The sequence below is a fragment of the Heliangelus exortis genome, chromosome 12 (assembly GCF_036169615.1).
Source record: "Heliangelus exortis chromosome 12, bHelExo1.hap1, whole genome shotgun sequence".
Taxonomy (NCBI): domain Eukaryota; kingdom Metazoa; phylum Chordata; class Aves; order Apodiformes; family Trochilidae; genus Heliangelus; species Heliangelus exortis.
The window spans coordinates 5,004,133-5,030,293 of record NC_092433.1 but is presented as its reverse complement, the minus strand read 5'-3'; the positions used below and the strand labels follow the sequence as shown (position 1 = coordinate 5,030,293).

The window sequence follows — 26,161 nt, the reverse complement described above, 5'->3', positions numbered from 1 at the left end:
AGGCTCCTGCTTTCTTTCTTGTTTGCAGAGGAAACAGCTTTAACAGGGGATGCAACTGAGAACCAAGGAGCCAGAACTCATTACTTCTGATTACATTTGAAGTAATCCTGGTGTCTTCTCCAAGTGATGCAATAAAAGCCATCATTTGAACTTCATAATTATTTGGGTGTTTCCTTGCAAAACTTCCCTTTGTTTAATGAGAGAACAGCCTCAAACTGTAAAGCTTCTTAAAGCTGGCAAATGGAGGAATTAGTAACAAAAGACCAATCTGACTTAATCAAAGCTGAATTTTTGCCTGCATTTTGTCCAAAGACAGAGCACTATGTAATGAATAACACAGCAGACTGTCCTTTATGCACTCGTTTTAGTGTACATTCTTTTGTCATTCCCCATATGGTATGATTGTGAGGCAGTCTGGGCTTGGAATTTCTTTGGAGGAAAAGGCTTAATTTTTTTTTTTTTAATTAGTTCTCTTCTTCACTGTTAAGGTTTTTTTATTTTTTTTTAGATTGAAAGATATTATGCATTGTTAGCAAGGAATTGAGGTTGCATTTGGTCATCCTTTAAGGTCTCTTCTAAGCCCTAACTTTCTGTGATTTTATGAATTCCTGTAGCAAATAAGCTTTCTAATGCTTCCTTCTATATCTTTATAAGATAGGAATAATGATAAAATCTCAAGGAATTTACACATATGTTTTTATGCATATATTTTTATGCAGGCTGACGTTTTTCTCCTCAACACCATTTTGTAAACCAGCATGATTGTTCATGTTTAGGGAATCATTTTCCTTACAAAATCAAGCTTCCTGCCAGTTCACTTGCCTCAGGGGAAAAAAAACAAACCCTCTGCATGTATCTCTCCATAATTTTGTTACTTAATGAAAAAATTTAATGCACTGGAGGCCAAAGAAAAATACATTGCTCTGTAGTTGCTGGAGCTAAACACTCTACCTAGGTGCTGTTCAAAATTTTATCACAAGTCAAGTAGGTTCTTTCTGTTCTGATTTTGGGAACATATGCTCCTGCCTCTTTCACTGCAGTGTCTCCCTGTACACATTTAGTGATAGCTCCTTCTGCTTTTCTGTGATCTTGGTACTCTCTTGAGCAGAGAGATACTAAGGTAAGAGTAGGGCATTTTGCCAACTCCCTTCCTTCTTTTTAAAGCTATGTCAGATGTGCTTAGGAACTTGTCAATAGAAGACACTAACCAGTTCCTGTAGTGAGCTACATTTTTTAATGCCTCTGATATTTGTTTTTGAGGTATGATGTAACTTAGAAGGCAATGGAGGTGAAAGGAAATGGCTGCTACTCTGTTAATGTCTGCTTTTAATCTTTTTCAGCCCCAGAAGTCCTTGGTCCTGAGAAATATGACAAATCGTGTGACATGTGGTCATTGGGTGTCATCACATATATTCTGTAAGTATTTAAAAGGAGGCTTGATGAACAGAAAAAAGACATTTTATTAAATCTGCAGTAATAAGTAATTAGTCACTAGGATCATGTAATGTGCAAAAGAATATAAGCTTGTATGAGACTTCTTAAGAGATGATGGAAGGACTTTCCCAGTTATAAGGATTCTCTTGTACCCTCTTACAGCCTGTGTGGATTCCCTCCATTCTACTCAAACACTGGTCAAGCCATCTCTCCAGGGATGAAGAGAAGAATTCGGATGGGACAATATGGATTTCCCAATCCAGAGTGGGCTGAAGTATCAGAAGAAGGTAACAGTGCTCAGGGCTACTGATGAGTGTGTGCATGGTGTGCAGTGGTAGAGTTCTTACAAGAGACTGCTTCTAAAAACCTGCTTTGTTTTTTGTTTCTTTTTTTTTTTTTTTTTTTTTTTCTTTTTTTTTTTCTTTTTTTTTTTTCTTTTTTTTTTCTTTTTCTTTTTTTCTTTTTTTCTTTTTTTCTTTTTTTCTTTTTTTCTTTTTTTCTTTTTTTAAGAATTTAAATTATTTTTTTGTTAAGTGACACAGAGAACAACTGGAACTCAAATGCTAGCCAGCAGCCTAAGTACTACAGAAAGTAAATGACTACTGAAAACTTTCTTTCAGATTCCAGCTAGTGCTGTTGAGTGCTGAGATTAAACCCTCTGGAAACAAAAGCTTTTAATCCAGAGAAAGGAGACTGCCAAGACAGCTGCAATGCAAGTGGAGTTGGAAGAAAGGCAACTCTCTTAAGAACTCATTCAGACTTTGTCCTCCTCAAAGATACAGTTAGCAAGGATGGCAAGTTTTCATGGTAGCTTTTTGTGATGTGGCAACTTGCCAGCCAGCACTTAAATCAAGGTCAACACTTTGTTTTGTATAAGTCATTGACCAAATTCTGCTGCTGTTTAGCTGTGACCAGAATGGGCTCAAACCAATGTCCTGAAAGTGGATGGGTTTGATTCCTTCTTATTCTGACAGTCTCATAAGTTCAAAGTTTCACCTGCTCAACATACTTGAGGGAAAGGCCAGCAACCTCTGGACACATCTTTTTTTCTAAGAAGCCCTTTTTTTTGCTGTTGCTGGCATCCTGATACTGCCTGCTTTTTAGCAATAACAAATTAGCTTTGGATAATACTGTGTTCTGTAGCACTTTAACCCCTCATTAGATATCATGGTTGCTTGTGCAGCATGGACAAACATTAATAAGTTTTATCTATAGTCTTCTGTTTTAATATTTTGTTTGCCTTGGGTCTTGTTCATAGCACAGCAGTTATAAAAATGCCAGGGGAGCTTGGTGAGAGAACATGCACTTGGAAAATGTGTAGGATTCCTGAATGCTTGCCTCAATGAAGATAGGTGTCATCAAGCCTATTAGGATCAGATAGTTTAGGCTGATCAGGTACCTTCAGCAGCCTGCTTCTTTTTGCTCTCCTTGAAAATGTTCTTGTCATGGTTTTATTTATCTAGTCATTCCTTCATTGCATCATCTAATGAAGGCTTCCTCTAAAATCCCCACCAGCTTCCTGTAATCATCTGACAGAGCTCTGTGCTCCTCTTCTTTTTTTATCCTTGTACATTTTAGATTCCAGGTGATCTCTTCTGTAAACCTCCTTTGCATCCCCTCAACAAACTGAAGTCTCAATTTATACCTCTAACAGTTTCTTACACACATTTAGTGAACTTGCATTCAATATTTCTAACAGGCAATTTCTGAATAATCGTTTTTCTAGGTTTCCCCAAGGAAGTTCTGTTTAAGTCTTTCTAAATAATGTCCCTTGGATGCAGTGTTTCCTGTCTGCCCACAGTAATGAAACTTATGTTACTTAGTACTTACTCTTGCTTTGGCAGATAGTGTTCAGAGACAGCTGCTTCAAAACCCTGTTTGTGCAATCCATTTCTTTGACTCTTGTCCTTCTAGTGGCCTCTTCATTGCTAAAGAAAAGCTTATTGTATTTTTCCTTTTTTTTCCCCACAGCTCGTAATAGTTTGTCTTCCATCATTTCTCAGAACATCAGTTTATGCATTCATTCAGCCCATAATGCCAAGCTTGTCACCACCTTGCACAAAGCAGTGTAGCAGCTTTCTGTTTCTACATTTCTTTTTTACTCAAGTTCTTACTCTCAAAATGGTTGGTTTGTGTCTAGGTAGTATAGCTGGTATCCCCAAACTTTTTTTCTTTCCTTCTTACCTCTTTTTTTGGATGTTTTTCATGTTCTGCCTCTTTAACATAATAATAAGCTACCTGACTGTACGTGGCTTCTTAACATGGTGACAGCAGTAGGTATTTTGAGTTCTGCAGAGTTGTCTTTCTTCATTCCCTGGACCTTTGGGAATAGCAGTACACTACAACATGCCATGTTGGTCCTGTTTTTCAGCCAAGCAACTGATTCGCCACCTACTGAAGACTGACCCAACAGAGAGGATGACAGTTTCTCAATTTATGAATCACCCTTGGATTAATGTGAGTTTCCTATCTCTTTTTCCAAGGAAGCAAGATGAATTCTTACATGCAGGACTTACCTGTAGCTCCATATAGCACAGCAAGAGAAGGATGATTACTGTTAATAACATAACTAATGTACTGTGCCCTCCAGAGAGGGTTATCTGCCTGCAGCACTGCAATTCTTCTTGGTGTTACCAGAGGACACACAGAGAGAGACACCCACGGTAACATCCTTGGAAGCAAAAACTGAATATATCTATATTCTGTGAGCAGGCAGTCACTGCTGACTCTGCAGCATATGCATGTGTTACTCTCTTTAAAAATATAAAAATAAACTGTATGTAGTTACTTCATCAGTGCAGGATTTAAAGAGAGCTATTATTAGTGGTCTTGGGCACCATTGTGCATAGCTGTGTTGGTGTGGACACAGTCCTATGCTTAGTGGGAATTCTTATCCTTAGCAAAGTTTGGAAATGTGTGTGAGAGGAGCAAGGGTCTCAGCTTAGTGCCCTGTCAGAGACTGCCAGACAGGATGATGGCACACAGACCTGTTAAGGGGCCCAGTTCAGTTTTCATTCTATGACTTGGCTGAATTTACTTTTCCTTAAAAAAATACTTATGGGGGAAAAATTAGAAAATACTTGAATGGTACAATATTGATTATTTCAAACATAAGACAAGAATCCCAGGAGCTAGCAGGCTGAGTTTCAAGGTATCATCCCTGCTCTGTAGGTGTCACTCAAAGTAATAGATTCTGCTTCTCACATTCGTGCCTAAGAGGACACCAGTGTTGTCTCTAACTGCCTAAAAATCATCAGCCAGGAACAGAATCACTTGTACTGTAGGATGCCCCTTTCTCCTACAGTGCTTTCTTTGCCTGTGCTGAGCCTCAGAGGCAAGGGGAGAAACAGGCATGACTAATAGTCAGCATTTCTGTATTGCCTGTTTGAAGATCTGAAAGACCTTAGAATCATAGAAATGTAGCTAATGAAAGAGATTTAGAGCTGTGAAAGCTTAGAAATTAAGATTACAAACACAACTGGAACAGAAACTAGACAATGTTTCTAAGTGTTTTTAAATCAAATAAAAATGTAACCACTCTTCAGAATTAATACCTCCAGCTTTTGGACACCCAAGAGAGAGGTGTTCCTGAAGTCAGCAGGCAATGAATTTCACAGAATGAGTGCATAATAACTAAGGATGCTACCACCTACAGCCACATGTTACCAGAAATATGCATATAACCAATTAATAAGGAGGGGAATAGAGATGAGGTCTATAGACTCCTTCACCAAAGAGCTGTGCTAGAATACCCTTTCTGGAGGAATGCTCTAGGAGCTGCAGATTTTTTCTGCTGAATTTATTGTTCCCATGAGGCAGAGGGAGGGAAAGACCAACATAGTGAATGTCTATGTTCTTCATTTTATTTTCCTGAATCCCTAAATGGGAATGTGCATGGGGAGATGCCACACACAAGCAGTGGAAGAGGGGTTTTGTCTCTCCTCTTTTTTCTTTTTTGCAGAATTGCAGAAGCATTGTTGTGGGCTATGCAAAAAATGTCATCTTAGATGGAACCCGTAATTGTTGAGCTAGTTTATAGCTAAGATTTCCTGAATGAGAAGTAGCTGAGAGCAGACAGAAGGGAACCTTCAACACCTGCCTAGGAACCATTACCCACCTCCCACCTGTACTTGATAAAACTATGATATGGCCACTTAGGGTCCTTTCCCAGAGGATGCAGGAGTCATGATTTCTGTTTCCACTTCAGTGACTACTGCAGTTCTGCTGTTAGCTCAGTGAAGTATAAGCACTGCTTCCAATGTAATGCTTATTTTACAAGGACACATAAATGGATCTCCTTTGACTTGTTGGCATTCAGCTGCGTCTGGTGAAGGTGTCACAGCAGCAGGCAACAAATCTGGGTAGAAAGCATAAGGAGGATAGAATATCCAAATGAAAGCATAGTTTGAGCAAGAATAGTTGGCAAGAAATAGCATGATTCTTGCTCAGTTTAGCTTCTTGCTTTGGAAGTTGTAGCTTATTCTAATTTAAATTATCTACTGATCTCTCATGGCAGGTAAGCATAGAGCATAGTTTTATGTGGAATGGCATCTCAAGTGATGCACTGTCTTCTGAACTGTGCCTTACTCTGAAAAATAGTATATTTTCACTTTAGAGCACACTTTTGATCTGATAAACTTGATCTTAGCTAATGTTTATATGCAAGAATATTTTACCTCCAACAAATCCTGGATGATAAAGGTCAAATTGAGAACATCGACTAATGAATAGTGAAATGACAGTTAAAATCTGAAATGTACATAAAAAATTATCCAACATAGGATTGTTGGTTGGCCTGGTAGGTAGCAGTGTGAAAGAAACTTAGCACTGATCTCTCCTTTTGTTCTTTGAACATACTGTCCTGTGGGGACTATACTCCTTTTCTACCTCACACATAATGTAGCTTGTGGAGTGATTGGAAGCATGAATAATGAGGGCACCAAAGTTTTATGCCCTCCAAATACACAGGAGAGCAGGCAGTCACTTCCCAAATGATTTTACAGAACACTTATCTTGGTATTTGTCCCTTTTCTCAGAGATCAATGGCTGTGCCACCAACTCCTCTTCACACTGCACGGGTCCTACAAGAGGATAAAGACCATTGGGATGAAGTTAAAGTGAGTCAATCAATAGTTCAGATTTCTTGAAATCAAGTCTGATAAGAGCTGAAATGGGCTGACTTCTCTGACTTTGCTTATTTCCTTGGAGATGATGGCTATTTTGTATGTAACCATGTTAAACAAAGGAAGCATAAACAGTCCTGGTTGGAGCAGTAGTGTATATGATAACTGTTTCAAAAAGTAATAATAATAATAATACTATTTGAGCTTCATCTGCCACCTTTCAGCTGTGTCAGATACCAGCAAAGATGATGGTTATGATCAAAGTTAGTAATGATGCTACCAGTTGAGCCACTGTGTGTAACCACAGAGGGAGCCTCAACTTCATTTTAGTGAAGTGAAGAATATGATGAAAATGAAGGGGGTCAGGCTGGGAGGGTTGAGCTTCATTTTTATTTTCTACCCTGTTCTCTTATTGTAAAACAACATTAAATTGCCTTAGCCTTGTCTTGTTATGACATTTGGTGGGGGGAGATAAAAATGTATCTGTCTTTCCCTTAATCTAACCAGGTGCCTCACCTACTCTTTGTACTGATGACAGTTGACTGCTTCCTGCAAAGAGAAACTATAGGGCAGAATAAAAGTTGTTTGCAAGCTTTAAATCTTTCCTGCTGGCCTTTATCAGGTTGGCATGCTTTTACAATTATTTCTGAATTTTTTTCATCTCCGGTGCTTGGCACTTTGATAATTGCAACATTTCTGTAGCTTTTTTTTTACTGATTATTAGTTTTATTTAAATTACTGTATCATAATCTCAGCTGTTGAACTATGTAAAATTTCATAGGACCTAGACAGCATTTGCCTCCTGAGTCAATAGATCAGATGGATATTTTCACTTAGTATTCTTCATTTCCATATATCTGAGAACTTATATTTGTGCTTTGTATAGGTCCCAGAGGTATTCCCCTGGGCCACCAGCATTCCTATGGTGTTTAATAATTTTTCCTTTCCTAAACTAAATGCTTAGACATTCATTCACTTAAGCAGATTTATGCTCACTGCCTTATTAAAAATTGATAATTTGCCTGCACTTAAATATGTAATTCAAACTAAGAAAGTATAGGAATGTGAAGCACAAACTTTTAGACTTTGTGTGGGCTCTTTAAACCTACTTTGGGAGGAGAGCAAGGAAAGCAACTTTCTGGCTGGCTATGATGTGAGAAGCCCAGGCCCAATAGCTGGTGAAGACCCAGAGGCAGTAAGAAATGCTGGGCATAGGGACATGGCAGAATTTAGGGCAGTGGAGTGCCTGCTCCTCTATGAAACACAGAGAATAGTTCCTCCTGGATGAGTCCATGAGTAGAATGAGGCCTTTAGTGCAGTGCAGCAGAAAGGGCTCAGCTATTTCTGGCAGTAGTGTAGCATCGTACATTCATCTCCTGGCTGTGAGGTTGGTGGCTTTTCACTCTCTGCCTCAGGAATTTCAATAAATTGCTTCCTTGGTTTCAGGAGGAGATGACCAGTGCTTTGGCTACCATGAGAGTGGACTATGATCAGGTGAAAATTAAAGACTTGAAAACATCCAACAACCGCCTCCTGAACAAGCGCCGTAAGAAGCAAAAGCAGGCAGGCACTTCTTCTGCAGCCCCAGGGTGCAATAACCAATGAGAAGAGAAGCCAAGGACCTGTGGGTGGAGGGTAAAAGTTAAAAGGAACAATTTAAAATCAGTATGATCAACTTACCACAAAGGCAATGAGACCATGAAGAAGCTATCCTGCAAAGAGGGAGCAGTGTGAGAGATTGCATTTTTATAACTTGAATCAGGGCTTTGCTTTTAAAGGCTGAGGGATCTGACATGATTCTGTTGCATATTGCTAGGGAGGGTACAGTAACACCACAAGTGCTGAGGGTTTTTGTTTTGGTTTTAACTGTATCAGAAGAGGGGAGAAGACAGGAGGCAGTCTCAGCATACTGGTGTACTGAGGCTTTAACAAGTATGGACAACGTCTGCTACTGCTTATGAACTTGGGAACAGAGAAAATGCCAAATGTTCTGCTTAGAGTGTTTCAGTAGTTCAAACATGAGCACTGAGAAAGCAGAAAATGTCCACTGCTCTTTATATAAGTAGCACAGGTGCAGTTTGATTTTTGGATATATCTGGACAGCATTTCATATTAGTATTGGTAAGAATAGCCAGTAGTTCACAACTTACCTCCTATAGTTACAGGACATCACCTAAACAGTAAACAGCTATTCCTGTTACAGGAAAAAGTATCTATACATTTCCATTTTCATAAAGTCTTCACGTAGTCTCATGTGAAGATTTGAGTTTGCCAGGGATTCTCATTTGGTAACATGTAAGTTTTCTGAACTGTAAGCATTATGTTGTGTCTATGCCACTGCTAGATCTCCCTCTTGCAATGTTTTTAATTTAAATGGTACTTTATGTGAAGAGTTTTAATAAGGATTTAATTAGTTGAAAGTATCCTGCAGAGAATATTGCTGTTCCTCTTGGATCCACAGCCTCTAGGGCATGCAGCTGGACATGCAATTATATGCAAGAGACTGCTCTAGAAGAGAGAGTTCTGAAATTAGTGACGAAGTGGCGGGTGTGTGTTCTCTGAATGGACCCTGGTGTCTGCCAGCATCCTTTTTGGTGATTATCTCCAGGTCTGTGCCTTAGATGTGCTGATCATAGCTAATTTCAGGGTGCTGGGATTGCTTTGTTTTCCAGGGTCAGGGAGGGACAAGATGCTGCTTTATTGCCTGTGTTTCACCAGTGTTTCTGGATCCAAAGATTTTTGCCACCTAAGGGAGATTACATACAAGTATATCCACCAACTGTTTTTTTCCTGTTCTAAATTTTGTTTTATGGGATCCCAGCTTTGATTTGATTTGATGATTTGTTTTACTTTGTGATCAAAATATTTCCTCTTGCTGTGTTTGGGTGTTTTGTTTGTTTTTCTTTTTTTTTTTTAGTTGAGGTGAAGCAAGTATTTGTGAAAGTATTATCAAAGTCTAGGATGAAAATTACATGCTTCCAGTGATATACTGTACTGTGCAGTGATGTACTGTACCCTTCCACTGCTTTGTGGTAGGCACACAGAGTACTGGTGTGTTAATGGGCTCAGAAGAATGTTGAAAGACAAAAAAGGAAAATGAAGCTCCAGAGGGGATCTGAACTGTCAAATCTGACTGACATATATCTTGTTACCTCCAACAAAGATCAGCTCGAGGCTTTGCACCTTGTCTGGGGAGCCTCGTTCCCATCCTCAAAGTGTTGGACAAGACCTCTGTTCATCTCTGTGAACTGGTCTTAGGGTTTTATAAACTGATTTTAATAAATTGTGTTACAACATTCCTTCCTCCTGTGATCCCTGGTTTTGCTGAGATGTTGCAGAGTTTGTTGTGCTTTGCAAGGTACATCTGTGTTGAAGGTGATGGGAAAGGGGAGAAGGAAAGTGTTTAGTAATGTCCATACTCAGAGACTACATATTTGAAATATAAATCCCTGCAAGGATGTGTTTTTAAATCATTTTGTGTTTATATAGGCATCTCTATTATAATAGCATATCCTGAATATAAAATAGATATTTTATCATATTACTTCTATTATTATAAAGATAATATTCACTAGCAGTAAATGATAATACAATGAATGAAGAGTTGTGACATGTTCAGGGTGCAGCAGTTGGGATTGGAATCACAGCCAAGTTTTTGTCCCTTTATCCAACTTTTTTCAGGGTGCTATGTACATCACTCCTACCTTCCCACCTCTGCCCTCCATCAGGGTGATACCTGCTCCCACTGTCCCAGTTAATAGGGCAACTTGTGAATGTCACCATGGCACCATGTGGGGATGTTCTGGCTGCTTTGGGTGGAGTGGGTTTGGAACATGCATTTTAGTTTCTGTCTTGCCCAAAGTTAGAGCAGGAGCTTTCAGTTTCCAGCTGGTGCTTTCTTGCATGTCAGTTCAGTCTGGAGCTTAAAGACGTATATCTTTTCCTCAGGAGTTCCATGGGGAACAGTAGATCCTAGCTGGATGTGATTCCTTCCTGTGGGGTTTCAGGCTTTACCACACTGCAGTTCAGAAGCTGGAGTGCTGGGCTCAGCATCTTCAGCTTTCAGTCCCTGTAGAGTAGGGCAATACCATCTCATTAAATCTGGACTGTTGGTTCTTGCATTCTGCCCTGCAGTGACAACATCCAGCAGTCCTGTAAAGCTGGGTGGGACACTGAGGAGGGTCTTGGGTTGGCAGACGTGGGAGTGCACACAGATATTGTACAGGAGTGTTTGTGCTTATTTTACAGAAGAAAAGAGGCAACCCCTGGGAAGCTGGGAAGCAGCCGACATTGGAAGTATGGACCCCCAAACTGCTGTCCTGCATGTGACACAGCTGCCTGTCTCCTGTAAGGCAGTGGGCAGGGTGTAAGAACCTCAGACTACTTCTAGGTGTGTCTGAGCCAACCAATGCTGTGAGAACGTGCCCATAGGGGTATGTGTGGGGGCTGTGCCTGTTGTCACCCCTCACTGGGGGTGCAGACATTCCCCCAGCACCTGTGTAGGAGGTGTCTCCATGCCTATATGGCTGCCTCCTCACAGACACTCGTGGCTGTGTGTCCAGGCTCACAGCTCCACTCTTTTTTGCCCCCTGTGGCACCCCCTGCAGTGCTGGAGGTGTGTGTGGGGGGATCCTAGTCTGGCCTCCATCAGCTTTGAGGTCACTGGGCTTTCCTCAGGGCTCCCACCATTCTGGCAGCTGGCATCAGTTAAAACTCAAACCTACAGAATCTCGGGGTCTGTGTCACATCAGTGCTCTTGCCAGAGCCTGCAGGGAGCTCTGCCTGCTGCTAGCACGTGCTCTGCAGGAGCCTGTGATGAGATTCGTGTGTACATTTTGCAGAAGATGTTTCCTTTCTGGCTGCTGGCTCTGTTAAGGAGAAGGGTCTGCCTTCTAGCTGCATTCACACACATTATAAAGAGCCCTGGTGTGCTAGCAGGGGTATTTGGGTCTGCCTCTTCCTCCAGCCATATAGTATAATAGTCTCTTTAGAATCTGCTGCTTAGGATCCAAATTTATAGCCTGTTTTTAGAAAGGATAGGCTATTTTAGAAGTGATTATGCATTTGCATATTCATCAGCCATATAGAGGAGGTAAAGAGCTGGGAAGGGAAAGAAGAAATGAATGGTCAATAGAGAAGGCTTCAAGGAGAACACAGATTAAAAGGTCTATTTATTTTTTACAGCAGAAGCTGAAAAAAAAGGGGCTGTCCACAATTCCCCCACCCCCATTCCTTTTCATAGCAATTGCTTATGGGCTGCTGCCTCCCCTTGTTTCTGTGCACTGTACTTCTCTCATACACTTGGGCTCTTGCTCGCTCACTCTCTCACAAGGGCACTTTCTCTGATTCACACACAAGCACTGGTAAAATGCCCTCTCAGTTTGCAATTTCTTGCACTACACACTTTCTCACCTCTGTGACCACATGTGCCATGTGATGAACCTTTTTTTTGACGTGGTACAATTAAAAACTAACTTTCTTGGTAAGCTCTTGGCCTACTTCTGTGTTTTTCTGTTTGTCAAAAGCCAGCGTGCAGTCCTGGGATTGCTTTTTCTCTCTTAACACTTCACTGCCTAGAGTCTAGAGGCCCAATTATGTAACTGCTTCTGACTTGTCTGACACGAGGGATAATGGGAATGCTACGTACTCAGTTTGATCTAATTTCCTGTCCTCTTTTCAATTCAGACTTTATTTGGCCCACGTTTAAACATTTTTGCTTTCCAGAAAACGGTGATTTAGGAGAGAAATCAAGCTTTTAATTACTTGCACGCAATCATAAGTACTTGTACTGTTTTAAACCTGTGCTAGAGGTAGGGAAGAGGTGTTAATATGCATCCATCTGCTTTGATATATTTGCATGCTCAACCTAAGGATGAAGGCAGCCATGGCAGCCAGCTCAGCTGTACTGAATGGGAGGAAAAATTGTCCTTGAGGATGCACCCTGCTCATTCACCAATGCCCTTTCACACTGACTGGCAGACCACAGGAACAAAGGAAGTAAAGGCAAGCAGGGAATTAATTTACATGTGGGAGGACTCCTTTCTTCCAATAACACAAGTTTTGAAGAATGTTTTGTGGAAATACCAGAATTTTCTTTTTCCTAGGTTTCGCTATTTCCCCTCTTCACCTGACTCTTCTTGGTGGTGGAGCCTCTTATAGCTGAGGATAAACGTAGCTAATTCTTGTTTAAAGAGCCTACCTGGGATGAAGACAAGGCAGCAAACTTGGAAGACAGAGAGTGAATCCTTGAAACCTTAAAGAAAATGGTAAAATTCTTGCCAGCTAACAAGCAAGTTTATTTCAGGTACATGTGTAAACAAATGTCACACCTGGAAAATTGAGGTTAAAGCAATTGGAGGTAATAACATTTGCTGAAGAAATGTTTCCCTGAAATCTTTGCACCTGGTAAGAGCATGCTTTTTGAATATTAAGTACAGTTTTAAAATAGGGTTTATTTATTTTTTTAGTCTGTGTGACAAGGAGAATTTAATGGGGCAAAAGGAGGCAAGATGTCATGTTGAAGAATAAGATAAGAAATGTCAGCTCTTGTATTCTACTCCAACTGACTTTTATTACTGCAGGTGCTATCTCTGTACAGGCATAGCAGGATAGATCCAACTTTTTATTGGTCTTTTTTACCACTAGAGAAGGAGGAAATTCCTGCACTTGAGGGAAATATGGAAGATAACCCTGTGACTGAAGATGAACACCTATATTGGTAAATCTGTAAATGAGGCGTAGCACTAACTTTATTTCAGAATTTCCTACTTCATTAATCTAGCAGGTATCAAGACCTCATAGGTCTGTTCTAACTGTGTGAAGGCACAGAGGCATCATTGTCAGTGGGTTTCCTCATGCTACTTGAGACTGCAATAAGAAGCAATTGATGAAATATACTGCAGTGTTTGTAGCTCCCAGGAGTCAAAAGAGGACAAATGTAGCTTTCAGATAGCTGGAGGTGAAGTGAAGGGCCAGGCTGTCTTTTGTCTGAGGAAGGTTGATACTTGAAAAGAGCACACAGGTATCTTTACCTTGAAACAGTTCAGCTTCCAGATCTGATAATAAACATGCTTGTGCACTGTGGGGCTACAGGCCCAAATTACTAGTCAAGTCTCAGCTGCTTTGACAGTTCACTGGTTTTTTTTCCACTGCTATCCCCTAAAATGTACTTGTTTGGTCCAAGGTTGCAAACCACTTATTTGTTCTTGGTCCTAGGGCTGTGTTGAAGCTTAATAATTTAATTCAAAAAAGGAGGAGTTGCGTAATTTTCTTCCATGTTGAGCTTCTAAATCTATTTCTGATGAATTTTACTGCATTCAAGTTAATTACCAGTGTTGCTAGTGTAACAACTGTTTCTTATTGCACCTTCTTTATTTGTTAGCAGTTGAGCATAAGTGCTTCTTTCTGGGCTGTGTGTCTTTTCTTTTTTATCTTAGAAGTTTTATTCCAGTTTTGAAATTAAATGGCAAGGTTATTTTGCCTAATACTGTTCTCAAAACTTCCAGGGTAATCCATTTGGGAAACATGGAAAATGTTCTCAAGAGATTTCTTATTGCTTAGCTACTGAAACACCTGCTAAAGCTGAGCTCTAAAAAAACTGAAAATTATTTAAATGTGAAAAAGAGTGGGTTGATCTGGAAAAGAAACTTCTCAAAAGGCTAAAATTAGAATGGAATGTGTTAGAAGAGAAATACTGGTGGGGGAGGAGGACTAAGGATTTTTAAAATAAAAATGCTACCACTTGAGTAATGATCAAGGAAATTCAGGGTAGGATATTAGCTGCTGCTCCAACCCAGAACAGTTCCTGAATTCAGAAATAATTATGTTTCCCTAAAGATAGATATACAGATTCCTAATTTTTATTTATTTATTTATTAGGTAGTTTAAAGCAAAGCTCAGCTTGATGTTTATAAATGAGACTTTTGAGTAAATTTGTTAGTATAGCAAATAAAAGATCCTTGTAGAAATCATCTCAAGGTGAAGTTAACCTTGGTTTTGCCTTCAGAGATTTTGCATTTCTGTCTTGCAGTTCATCACTTTGTATTTGACACTTGTCTTGAGTAAAAATCTAATTAGTTGCAAAGCTCACCTTCCATTATGCAGTGTTTTTTCTTGGCTCAGTTGCAGTTGTATCACCTCTCCTCTTATTTCTGAACTTCTTTTCATGGTGTAAAATAGTGGAAGGTTTTCAAGGAATCCCACTACCTTCAGGAAACAAGAAACTGCTTGGTATTTAAAATGCTAAGGAGGAAAGTTCCAAGCAATGAGCAATAGTAGGAAAGATATCTCTCTGAGGGTAATAGAAGGCATCTGCAAAGAAATGAACCCAACTAGAACCCAATACTTTTTCTTACTGTTTGAGAATGGACTGTGGGTATAATACAAAATATTTATCAGTGCCTCCTGTAGAGATATCTCAAAAAGATGATGGTCCTTCAGAGTAATGGAAGCGCCCTGCATGATGATGTGGTGACCAGCTCTGCTGTGCTTGCCTCACTGAGACTTCTCCCAGAGGTTGATGCACTTCCTCCATCATTTCTCATACATGAGGTGCTGTGGGGAATGAGGGGGGTGTAAGCAGAGCCATCAGCCCTTTCAGCACCTGCACAGGATGTTTAATTTCTCCTGTTTTGCAGCTTTTTGCAGAATAGATGCAATGTTTATAATTCTTAGGAAATGGTTACTTTAAAATCCCATTTCCCATGGAAGTTGAGCTTTTTTTAGTTAAGCTTTTTTTCCATCATCTTTGTGAAGCACCATGCTAGTGTCCTGGGTCACAGAACTGTTTGTTCTAAATACTCTGGTGCTGGTTGTACATTTTATCAGTGAGAAGTAGCCACCTAGATCAGAAATACGTTAATTCTTCCTCCTGGCTTTTAAGTCTTTGTGTGGAATACTTCACTTAACTTCAAAGAGTAAAATAAGGTGGACTAGTTATCTTCCTTCTAATCCTTTGGGTTTTTTCTCATTCTTATGTTAGATTCATAGGTTTTACACTTTTTGGAAGTCATGAGTATTTCCTTTAGAGAGGCTTGACTGCAGTATTTCAGTTTCTTCTATAAATTCTATATTTGAAAAAAAACACTATTGAAGATTTTTTCTTATAGGATATTTAAAATGAGAGGAGTAGGAAGGAATTGAATTTCCTGATTTAAAGTGACTCAGCCTGGTCTGCCTCCTTGTTTCATAATACATTCTTTTCATCCAGCTCAAACCTTGGCTGGCACTTGGTTGATCTATCAAATGTTTTCCTGATTAATTTGCCTTTCCTGCACAAAGTCAGTTTCTAAGCTCTTCCTCGAGGATCCTGGAACTACATTCTAGTAAGCAATCATTAGCTCCAAAAGTCCACAAATTTGTGTCATAAGGCATCTGGTGCTATCATTTGAAGCTTCCATCATCTCAAGTTACAAAAGTTACCTGCCTGGCTAATAATAAGTGATAAATTTGTTAATATTGTTTACTTTCCTAGTGTATCTACAGTCATTCACACACAAATACCTCAAACCTTCTCCCACAGCTTCAGTCTAGTGTGAAGAGTTGCCTCATTGCAATGTGAAACCTAAATGGTGGCAGTGTTATATACTAAGCAAATTAATTTGAAAGAATTTCTTTTAAGCCTGAAACTTTATTTACAGGATTCCTGAGATGGTGTATTTCCCTTTGAAGTAGATTTTGTTCCCAACTGCAGAAAATTATTTCCAGGGAAAATTTTTTTAAAAGTTCATATTTGTTAAAAGGAAAGTTGATATTTGTGTGCTATATATGAGTGTATATGTTGTTGTAATAATGAGGAAGAATCTAATTAGTCCTACCCAGGCAACTGAAAATCTTGAGCTTGCTTGATCAGAGTTATCTACTGCTCATAAGAAGGGAGAAATTTCATTCAAATTTCTATTAGCCAGAAATAGCATTCTGCCAAAGTCATTTTTTGAAAAAAAACAAAACCAAAGCATACTTACTTTCTGTTTGGATGATGATGATGATTTCCATGTCAAGGGTGACTTTGTGTGCTCTACATCATTCTCAGTATATATCCTCAGGCTAAGTACACATGAATGTATTTAAAATGTTGTGGCCCAAATGCTTTCAGTTCCAAAGTACAAATGATTTAATCATAAAAACGTGATACATATTTATATACATAGAGAGAGATACTCTGGCATGAAGCCTCAATAACATAGTCTGAGCTTCTGTTGTCAAGTTTAGTTCTTTTTAATTCCCACAGCATCATTAAAGGATGGTTCTCACTGCCAGAAAATGTGGTGTGGCTCCAGGTCTTTGTCATCTCTTTTCCATCTGCCACTGGACACTGCCTAGTCCAGAGAAGGGGAGGAGAGAAGCAGTGGGGAAGAGGTGTAGCTGGAATGGCCTGCATTGTTCTACACATGTGGATAAGGCATGGCAGCTCAGCTAAAAAGAGAGTGAGTTGTCTGCCTGCACATATTCCTCAGAATCTGTACCTCAGCTCTGGAGGAAACTTTCGTTTTCTGGGAAGCTGCCTGGCAGGTCATATCCTATCATCTTTTCCCTGAGAGTGGACCAAGCCCTAGCAGGCATGTGTCAGCAAAGAGGAGCTGTCAGCACAGAATGAGAACCTCTTCTGTCCTATGAATGGTGGGCAGGAGTGAGCAGTATGTCCACTGGGAGGACTGGACCTCTGGTACTCATGGCTTCTGGATGCAAGAACCTGCTGCTCCAGCTGGGGTCACAAACAGCACTTCCCACCTATGATCTACTGTACCATGCAGCAGGTGAGGGGGAAAACAGACTGTGCTGGAGTGGTGGTTAGCACTTGGCTGACCACTTCTAACTCACCCTCCTGGGCTTTTTTCTAATTTTTCTGATAAAACTGGATTTATAAAAAGAAAACTGTGTACTGTTGAAAGAGTATTACAGAGAAAGAGGGAAAAGCTGTTTTATTTGCTGAGTGCTAGCTTTGTGTTTGTGTGTGACAAGCTATCAAGGAGCCTGGTAAAATATTAATTTTTGATCTGAAATGCTGTCAGCCTCAGGGGTGTCAGCATGTTTGCTGTCAGGGCACAGAGCAGGGGTGGAGGCTGTCTGCCCATCTTTGTGTAAGTCCTTAGAGGTCCAGGTGCCACAAATCCAGGTGTTGTGGCAGTGTCATAGACCAGTGATGTTCAGTCTTTCTGTCCAGCCCAGACAGCATGGGCAACATTTTCCTATCTAGGACACAAAGAGGGGAGTAGCAATCCCTACAAGTGTCTGAATATTCTTTATGCATCTCTGTTTGTGTGACTTTTGGGATGGATGAAGCCTCTCATGTGACCAGTTGTGACAAAAGTGGAAATACACCACTGATACGAGGGAGACATCACAAGCTGCTGTCCCATTATACAATGGGAGCAGGCAAAGAAATCTTTTGGGAATGGACTGATTCCCTAGTTGAATTCCATGTTCTGTTGGGACTCTGGTTAGCTCAGGGGTTGAGTATCCTCCCTCCTTGATATAGAATTTAATAGATTCTCTTTGAAAGCAGATCAGAGAAGTGTTTTCAACTGTGCACCAAAGTACAGAAATATAAATGTTAGAACTAAATTCCAAAATCTGAGCATATGTAGCAACTAAGGCGAAAGAGTAAATCAACTGCACAAGCATCCTTAGCATCTTATCTTGTTTGGAAAATAATTTATAGTAATCTGCCTGTTATTTAGAATGCTGTCTGCAGGCATTTAATGCTTGTTTTGTGAAGAAAATGTGCAATATTCATATCCTTGAAGGCTGGGAGGGACTTATTAAACACCTTATGGTGTTCAAAGTAATAGTCTTAAAGTTTAGCTCTGTGTATGCTTTTAAGGGAGGCAAGAAAAGGTAGATTCTGGGAATCTGAAGGGACTGGGGGATGTGGGATGAAGTGTGGGCTGCATTGAGCATCTGTCCAATGTCTCTGCAGCTGTAGGACTGCAAGAGTAAAACCCTCAAGTTAGACCTTGAATTCCTGTAATTCCTGCATTGGAGGGCAAAACTGAGGCTACAGTAATTTGTTTCTCATATGTTCCTTCATCCTCTATCTTTATTCATGCCACCAGAGATAGGATTACTCTGGCAGCTCTGAAGGGGGGAGTAGGACATTTCAGGCCATATTTGTGATGAATGAAGAGCCCTCTGCATGGGCAGAGAGGGAAGAGCAGGACAGAGCATGGGCTGAGTTCTAGCACAGTGTGTCTGAGAGATCTGACCTTGTGCTGCTGGAGGCAGGGCTTCTGTGTCTGGCATCACAGAAGTTTCTTATTCTTACACCTTTTGTTAAACAATTTTTTAACAGGAAATGTGTGGTGATGTCGAAGACTCCTGTGCTCTCTGCTTTGACTTGCTTGGATGTTCCTTTCTGTTGTTGTCCTGGACCCTCAATGGGAGTGAACACTGAGCTCATCCTCCAGCCATATAGCTTAATCACTGGCAGACCCAGGCAGCAGCTATTAACAAAGAGGAGATAATGTCCCTTTGAATGTCCCTAATTAGGATAATTCTGTTTTTTAGCTATTCATTCATTAGCAGAGAAGTAAACAGTGCAGACAGAAGGGTGTGAAGCAGGGTGTTTATTCACTTGTTTTCCAGCCTTCTCTCTGGATTAATGAAATGACTCATACACAAAAAGAACATGCTTAGAGGGGAAAAAAAATAAAGAGGGACTGGAGCTGGGACGTGTGAGGCCAAATGTTTCTGTCAGGACACCCACATCTCACCATACCTACATGAGTGATTTGGTCCTCTTGTTAAATGTAAAGAATGGATCAGTTGTAAAGTTAGCCAAGACCCCCAGGGCAAAATAATCAATTGTGCATCTAATGAGTGCAGATGGGCTTAGATGTGTGTGAAAGAAAAAAATTGCTGGGGAGAATGCAAGACTATGCAATTGTTTGTAAATTTTTCTCTATAAAATTACTTTCCTACCTTCTCTGCCTCCTGGACAAAGAGGATGAATGGTGTGCCTTACATTGGGCTATAATACCTGTTGTATCTCTGCCTCTGAATGCTTCCAAACTGCTCTGCTTTTTCTAAAATGCCCATTCTATAAGCATGCTCACACCCTTAGCAGTCCTATAGAAGAGTGAAAGTAGAATAGTGAGACTATTCTGACTTCAAAGATACTCAAGGACTTCCTGACCTTTGAGAATCTGAAACTGAAATACTTGGAAAGGTTACATGAATTTTGGTTGCACAATATGAGTTTCATAGATACACTTTTAATACTGGACCATGTTGGTCCTCTCAAGGAACACTCAAAGCCATCTTCGCCAGGGTAATATATTTGATTTTGAATTCTTTACCAGTAAAACCTCTCCAAGTTTCCTTATTACAAGTTATGTGAGCAATGAAGCACGGGGTATGTTCTAGCTTAACTGCAGGATTTTTCAGCAAAGTCCAACAAACAGAAAGAAGGACAAGAGAAGAATACTAATTGTGAAAAACCTGAGCAGAATTAATTATAGCATGTACTACCAGGCAACTCTGATGTTGAAAAAATAAACAGATGCATTCTATGCAATACTTCCACACACAGAAAATACTGCTCAGCATTTGTAGTAGATTCTGAATTGATAATTTCTAACCATGTTATCGAAGGGAAATAATATGTATAATGCTATCATAAAGACCTCTTTGAATATGGCTCTTTCTCTGTCCAAATACCTGTCAGACAGAAACATAAACCCTTCAGCCAGCTGCTACTCTGAAAATTGCTTGATTTATAAATTCTGGAAAAATTGGCATATAGCCAAGATGTTCTGCTATGTATGGTTAATTTATTACAAACTTTACTGTTAGTTTCTCTGTCATTTCATTTTGAGAGGACCCAGTCTTATCTAAGGTGGAGATTTAAGTCACACGAGGCAAAAAAATGGGGATAAAGCTGTAGAAGGAAGAGAAACTTGTCAGAGCCTGTAGAGAAGAAGTGAGTATAATTAATCAGACAAATGGAGATAGAGAGCAGGTGTGCAGAGGGAATAGTCTGATGGAACAAAAGGCAGTGGAATGAAAATGCATGTTGGAAGAGGTGAGTTTTTCTCCATTTTATAAATTACAAGCTGTGGCAAGAAAGGTTTTCTGATTGGCCTGAATTTTTCTATTTTAAACAAATAGCCTAACAGACATTAATCAAAGTGGTAGTTTTAAGTGGCTTTTAATAGAAAACTGTTTATTTAGTATGAATAAATTTATTCAGTGGTAACCAGTTAAGCAGTGAAGCCTAATGTGAGCCTATTGAATTCCAGCAAATAACTGTTCTATGTGAAAGAGTAGTTTCTGTAATATGGGTGAAGCAAATATATGCTAAACTGGGAAGAGAAAAGGAAATGTAGGGCAAGGACAAAACCAGTTTTCTCTTGATATGTTTGTAAACCAAACATTGCAGTATTTAGGTCAGTACAAGGGAAAAAAATGAAGTGCATAAAATAAAGTCAAGCTGAGCAGTTAAGGTTCATGTGCAAGCAGACAGTCTAAGGTCAATCCTCCCATTTCTCTGTGCAACAAAGGAGTGTCACCTACTTCTTCAGGGAGCAAGTGTGGCTGGCAGCCCCAAAGACCATCAGAAGTGGAAATTAATTCACTGCAAGAGAAGCTGCTGGTATCACTCTTTTGAGATGGAAGGGGGATGCTTTAATTCTGTGTTTACTTTACAGTTACTGCACTGAAATTCTAAGGAACCTGTTGCTGCACTGAGGCTTTTCAGGTCCTGTCTGCACTTCTTTTCTCAGGGCAGTACAGAAGTAATTTCCTCACTGTGCCATTTGTTGCTCTGTGGAGTCTGGAAGGCTGGAAAGGAATGAGCACCTACTGAAAGTTTGCAAAACAAATCGAAATTGTTGGATTCCTTAGATAATGAAAAGGGAGAAAAATGCTGAAAAAAATTTGGAATGAATAAAAAGAAACAAGAAGGAAGGGAACTTGGGGAATCCAAAGACCATGATCCTACAGATTTGCAAATGGGATCATCTCTAATGAACCCACCCAAGCTGCTTGCCTGTGATTAGGCTGCCAATACACATTTTTCCAGTATTAATAATAAGTAAAAAATAATGTAATCCCTGTTAATTTAGTACTTGTGAGAGTGAATGCCCTCTTCTTGCAGCTTGCCCTTCCTCTGTCCACCTTGAGTAGGAAATGCTAACTGTAATGATGTAGCAACAGCACAGCTGAAGAAATCAGTTGTTGCCAAAGAAATAAGGTTCTTTGGTAATAATTATCTGAAATACCATCTGAGTCTTCCCAGAGCATTTAGAGTAAGTAAAAACAGATGCATGGATTGGGCTGTTTTGGGATGATGGGGTTCAGTTAAGTTAATTCACAATACTGATTTACATAATTTCTCCTTTTTGTTTGATCAAAGCTATGCTGTCACTATAAAGTTTAAGCTGACACTGAATTACAAAAAAAATATGCTGAGCCAAGTGAATATCAGTGTCTAATAGTTGGAGTTTAATAGTGTGGTTTACTATTGCCACAGAGATGATGGCAGGGGCTTAAGCTGGTTCTATAGACATCCCCCAACTTGCACAGAATTTTCATTTAAAAAACTATTGAACTTACTAATTCATCAGTTTTCCAATAATCATAAGCTACCTTATGAAACCAAAGACTGTTCTATGTATGTAGGCAAGAAAGCTAATAGAACTTTTCTGTTTTAGCTGCAGAAGAAGCAAACAACCAGAGTAGTTACAGCAATTCTTTCTTCTTATATAGAATATTTTTAAACATTTTAAAAAATACACTATTTTTAAAAGTTAGAGGAAATATTGGCAGAGGCTGGTCTGGACTCAAAGCTTAAGAAATTAATCCTCATGCAAGCTCTTCTGTCATCTGTGCCTGTGGATTTAACTTTGATGCATTTTCAGGTCCAGGTTCAAATAAATAAATAAAAAAAACAGGGACAGCAACGCAGTAGGATCATGGGATCACAACTATGAGATCTGCAGCAGTTTGTCTTCCCTCTGAAATTCAGTAAGAGTTCTGCATGAAGAGAGCAAAAGGTAAAATCATAATTTCTTAGTGTTAAAATGGACTGGCCAACATAATTTTTCAAGATCATCACTCTTCTCAAACTCTGTACTGCAGCTTCTCTGCAAATAGTTGAGTTCTGTACTCTTCATTAGCTACTAAGTATACACAATACATTAAGAACTAGCAAACAAAAAAGCCTTCTTCCAGGCTTTGCATTCCTTTCAGCTCCCTGCAGAGTTTCATCAGTTCCCTGTAATGCGAAAATCGATGAACATTTTTCCAGTATTAATAATAAGTAAAAAATAATGTAATCCCTGTTAATTTAGTACTTGTGAGAGAAGCAGACTTGACAGCCTCAGTGGGAAGTCCTTTGCTTATCTCTTAAACAGGGGTATTGTAAACAGTATCCTTCTGTATGCATCAGCCCTACATGAGATTTTCATAATACCCTTAAAAACTCCTTCCTGGTGTAAAATATATCAAAACTCCACATCCAACCTTGGCACCTGTAGCTGGGCATCAGTAATGCAGGACCTGTATCATGAGCTCTCTACAATGGCATTTAAAAGTATCTTGTAGTGGGGTGACAGCTGTAGGAGTAGTGTTCAAAATAACTTTTTCCCTTATCCATGGATAAACCTGTACATGGAATTTGCAGTCCAGTTGAATTTAAGAAATAAGTGGTATTAATAGCTTTTAGATGAGCACTTTTATTTTTACTTCATTAGCTGTACCTAAATATTTGGTAGGCAGTTTAAAAATGTATCTTGGATAATCATTAGTGCTTTAGCCATAGGACATGCTCAACAAACCAACCCAAAATATAAACCTCATAAAGCCTCTCTATTGATACTGGTGGGTCATGTATTTTTTATGCTTTCCCAAAAGGAAGTTGTAAGTTCCTAGTTACTGACCTGGTAAGTTAATAAGTGCAAATGTTTAAAGCAGTCATGAATCATTGATTTGAGTTAACAGAAACCCACAGGAAAACCAGAAAAAATTCATGACAAAAATTACTCCCATAGAGAAATCTGTTGTCTGTCTCGTTTGATACATAGTATTTACACTAATCCAAGGTGAATTTCTTTTCATCCTTTAGAGAATTAAATCTAAGAGTCATTTTTTATCTGCTTGCTAAGGATAAAAATGTGCCTAGGATGCTTTAGGGCTGCTGTGTTCCATAGGGTCCCTATTGTGCTTTGTGTAATGTACTCATAGCTCACCCTGGGTGTTCTTGTATCGCATCATTTTTTTGTGAAGCCTTCTTATTTTTAGAATGAGCTTATGCTCTGCTGCAGGGTCCCAAAGTTTCATGGACATGCAGATGGAAGAAAATTGCTATCATAAATCAATCTTAAAAGAAAGAGATTGCAAAAGTAGGACAAGGTACCATCTTCAAATGGTAGAAGGAAGAAAATAAGAGGGGATTTGAATTAATCCTAAAAAGACTGGCTAGCTTGTTGTTTGGATAAAGTACCACAGTGACTTTTGTTCAGGGAATAACATTTTTATGTAATGCTTTCCCATGTTGTGCCTTGGAAAGAAAAAAAAAAAAAAAGTCAGCACTCAGTTATGAACATTGACCTTGGGAACATGACAATGCAGCAAACATTTCAGGGATCATCTACAGCAAGTTGTACAGAACAGCTTCTGGCAGAAAGGCATGAACCACTTTTACCACAGCAAATCCTGTCCTTGTGTGTGGCACGTGTAGCAGCAGACTGTCACTACCAGGGAGAGGGTATAGAGATGTATTCCCCAGCTAATGGTTTAGAAACATGCTTGTAAGAGGGGGAGGGAGGTGGGGAGATGATGACCCTGACAGCCAGCACTCAGGGGAAGCACCAAGCATGTTGTCAGTGGTGGTGACTGTGACAGCAATTTGTTCTTATTTGCAAGGACAAACTCCTATGTTGTATGTCAGTCACTTGCTTTTGTTTCATACATAAGATGTTGGTATTTTCAGAATATTCAAGCTCAAATTTATTTTTTTATTATTTTATTTATTGTGGTTTTAATTTTTGTTTGGTTTTAGGTTTCATTCAATTTGGGGGTAAAAGTATGGATGGAAAGAATATATTATAGTTAGTTCTTATGCCACACTTGAAAATTTACAAGTCTGTCATGTCTCCATCAGTTTATCTGATCAGAATGGCTTTTCTTCCCTGGCCTGCTAATAGACTGGAGTTCTGTCTTACAGGCTGGTGATGACCAGCGAGTATAAAACATCATAAGACAGGCAGTGGTAGCATACAAATCTTGTAAATAATATTTAATAAATCTGAGGGAGCAAACAAGATTTGCTGAGTTTGTCTTGTAGACCTGTGAAGTTTGAAAGCTCCTCACTGCCTGCTTCAGTCTTTTCCTTCAGTGCCAGGAAGAGAAGATTTATTTGCATGCTTGCAAACACCAGGCAGTGATCTTACAGCATCACCTAGAAACAGAAGATATTGCCAGCTCCTCTTTTTCAAGCTTGTTTAACCAGTGAATCAAATGGAAAGAGTTGCTTTGCAGCCTGGTAGATTTTTGTTCCAGCTTGCAGGGAAGAAAACTTGCACTGACTAATGAGAATTATGATGTGAGCAGCAGAAAGATGGCCCCCCAAGTTGCCTAAATTCTCTAAAACTGGCACCATCTTTTAAAATAAATTTTAAAAACCAAATCAAAACAAACAGGCAGTAATAAGGGGCAGCTAATGAGGTTTATGAAAATATGATGGGAGAGATCTTTATGTTGGATTGAGAGGTGCAATGTCTGTGGCCAACAAGGATAAGGCAGATGAAGAAAATAAGATGGAGGCTCCCTTTTTTACAAGGAGCCACATGGGAAAGACAAGGGGTAATGGGTACAAGTTACTCCTGGGGAGATTCTGGTTGTACTCCAGAAGAAAATTTTTTATCATGAGAACAGTTGGACATTGGAATAATCTCCCAAGGGAAGTGATGCATTCTCCTACACTGGACAGTTTTAAGACTCAGCTTGACTCAGTTTGGACCAGATGGTCCTTGAGGTCCCTTCCAACCTGGCATTCTATGATAACAGCCAATATATTTTTGTGTTTTTACAGATTTCAGGTGGGGTTTTTGTGTAAAATGGGCAATCCTGTTCCTCTTAACATCTCTTAATTTTTCACTTCCTCTGATGTTGTAAGGTAAAATAACTGCTAAGTTTCCCTTTTTGTTTTGTGGTTTAACTTTATATCTCTAAGGATTAGCAATAATAGATTGTGCTATAGCTTTCTCAGTAAGATACAGGGAGCTGTGTATTTGTATATATGCACACATATGTACACAAACTTAAATTTGGGGACTTGAGTACTTGCTGTGCCTGTTTGATTTTGACAGGAGCTACCAGCCATATAAGCAGCTCCTGTTGGTGGGTGTTGTGTGTTCAATTAGGTTAGGCAAAAGAATGTGAATTCTAGGGCCTAACCAAATTTGAAAAGTAGGAATAAAACTCAGTATAGCATAATTCAGGGACCTCATTACTGAGAATGCAGTAAGCCTTGTTCTTTTAGCTTAATTCTCTGTAAGTGAATTAAATTCTCCTGAAATAAGTGTGTGTAGGAACAGTTCTGTTTAAAATTCTTGCAGTATTTTTAATCTGATTTAACTTGCCAGATAGGCAACCAGTAATTTCCC

The 26,161-nt window shown here is 39.5% G+C and overlaps 1 protein-coding gene across 1 annotated transcript in view; it reads left to right on the top strand.

The window, feature by feature from the left end:
• MAPKAPK3 (MAPK activated protein kinase 3) overlaps positions 1-9,853 on the top strand; it is a 46,528-nt gene extending 36,675 nt beyond the window's left edge. The window contains exons 7-11 of the mRNA XM_071755625.1: positions 1,341-1,416; positions 1,597-1,721; positions 3,806-3,891; positions 6,471-6,551; positions 8,004-9,853. Coding sequence (XP_071611726.1) covers positions 1,341-1,416; positions 1,597-1,721; positions 3,806-3,891; positions 6,471-6,551; positions 8,004-8,162 — 527 coding nt within the window. The 3' untranslated portion in view covers positions 8,163-9,853. The remainder of the gene's footprint in view (positions 1-1,340; positions 1,417-1,596; positions 1,722-3,805; positions 3,892-6,470; positions 6,552-8,003) is intronic.
• The last annotated feature ends 16,308 nt before the right edge of the window (positions 9,854-26,161 follow it).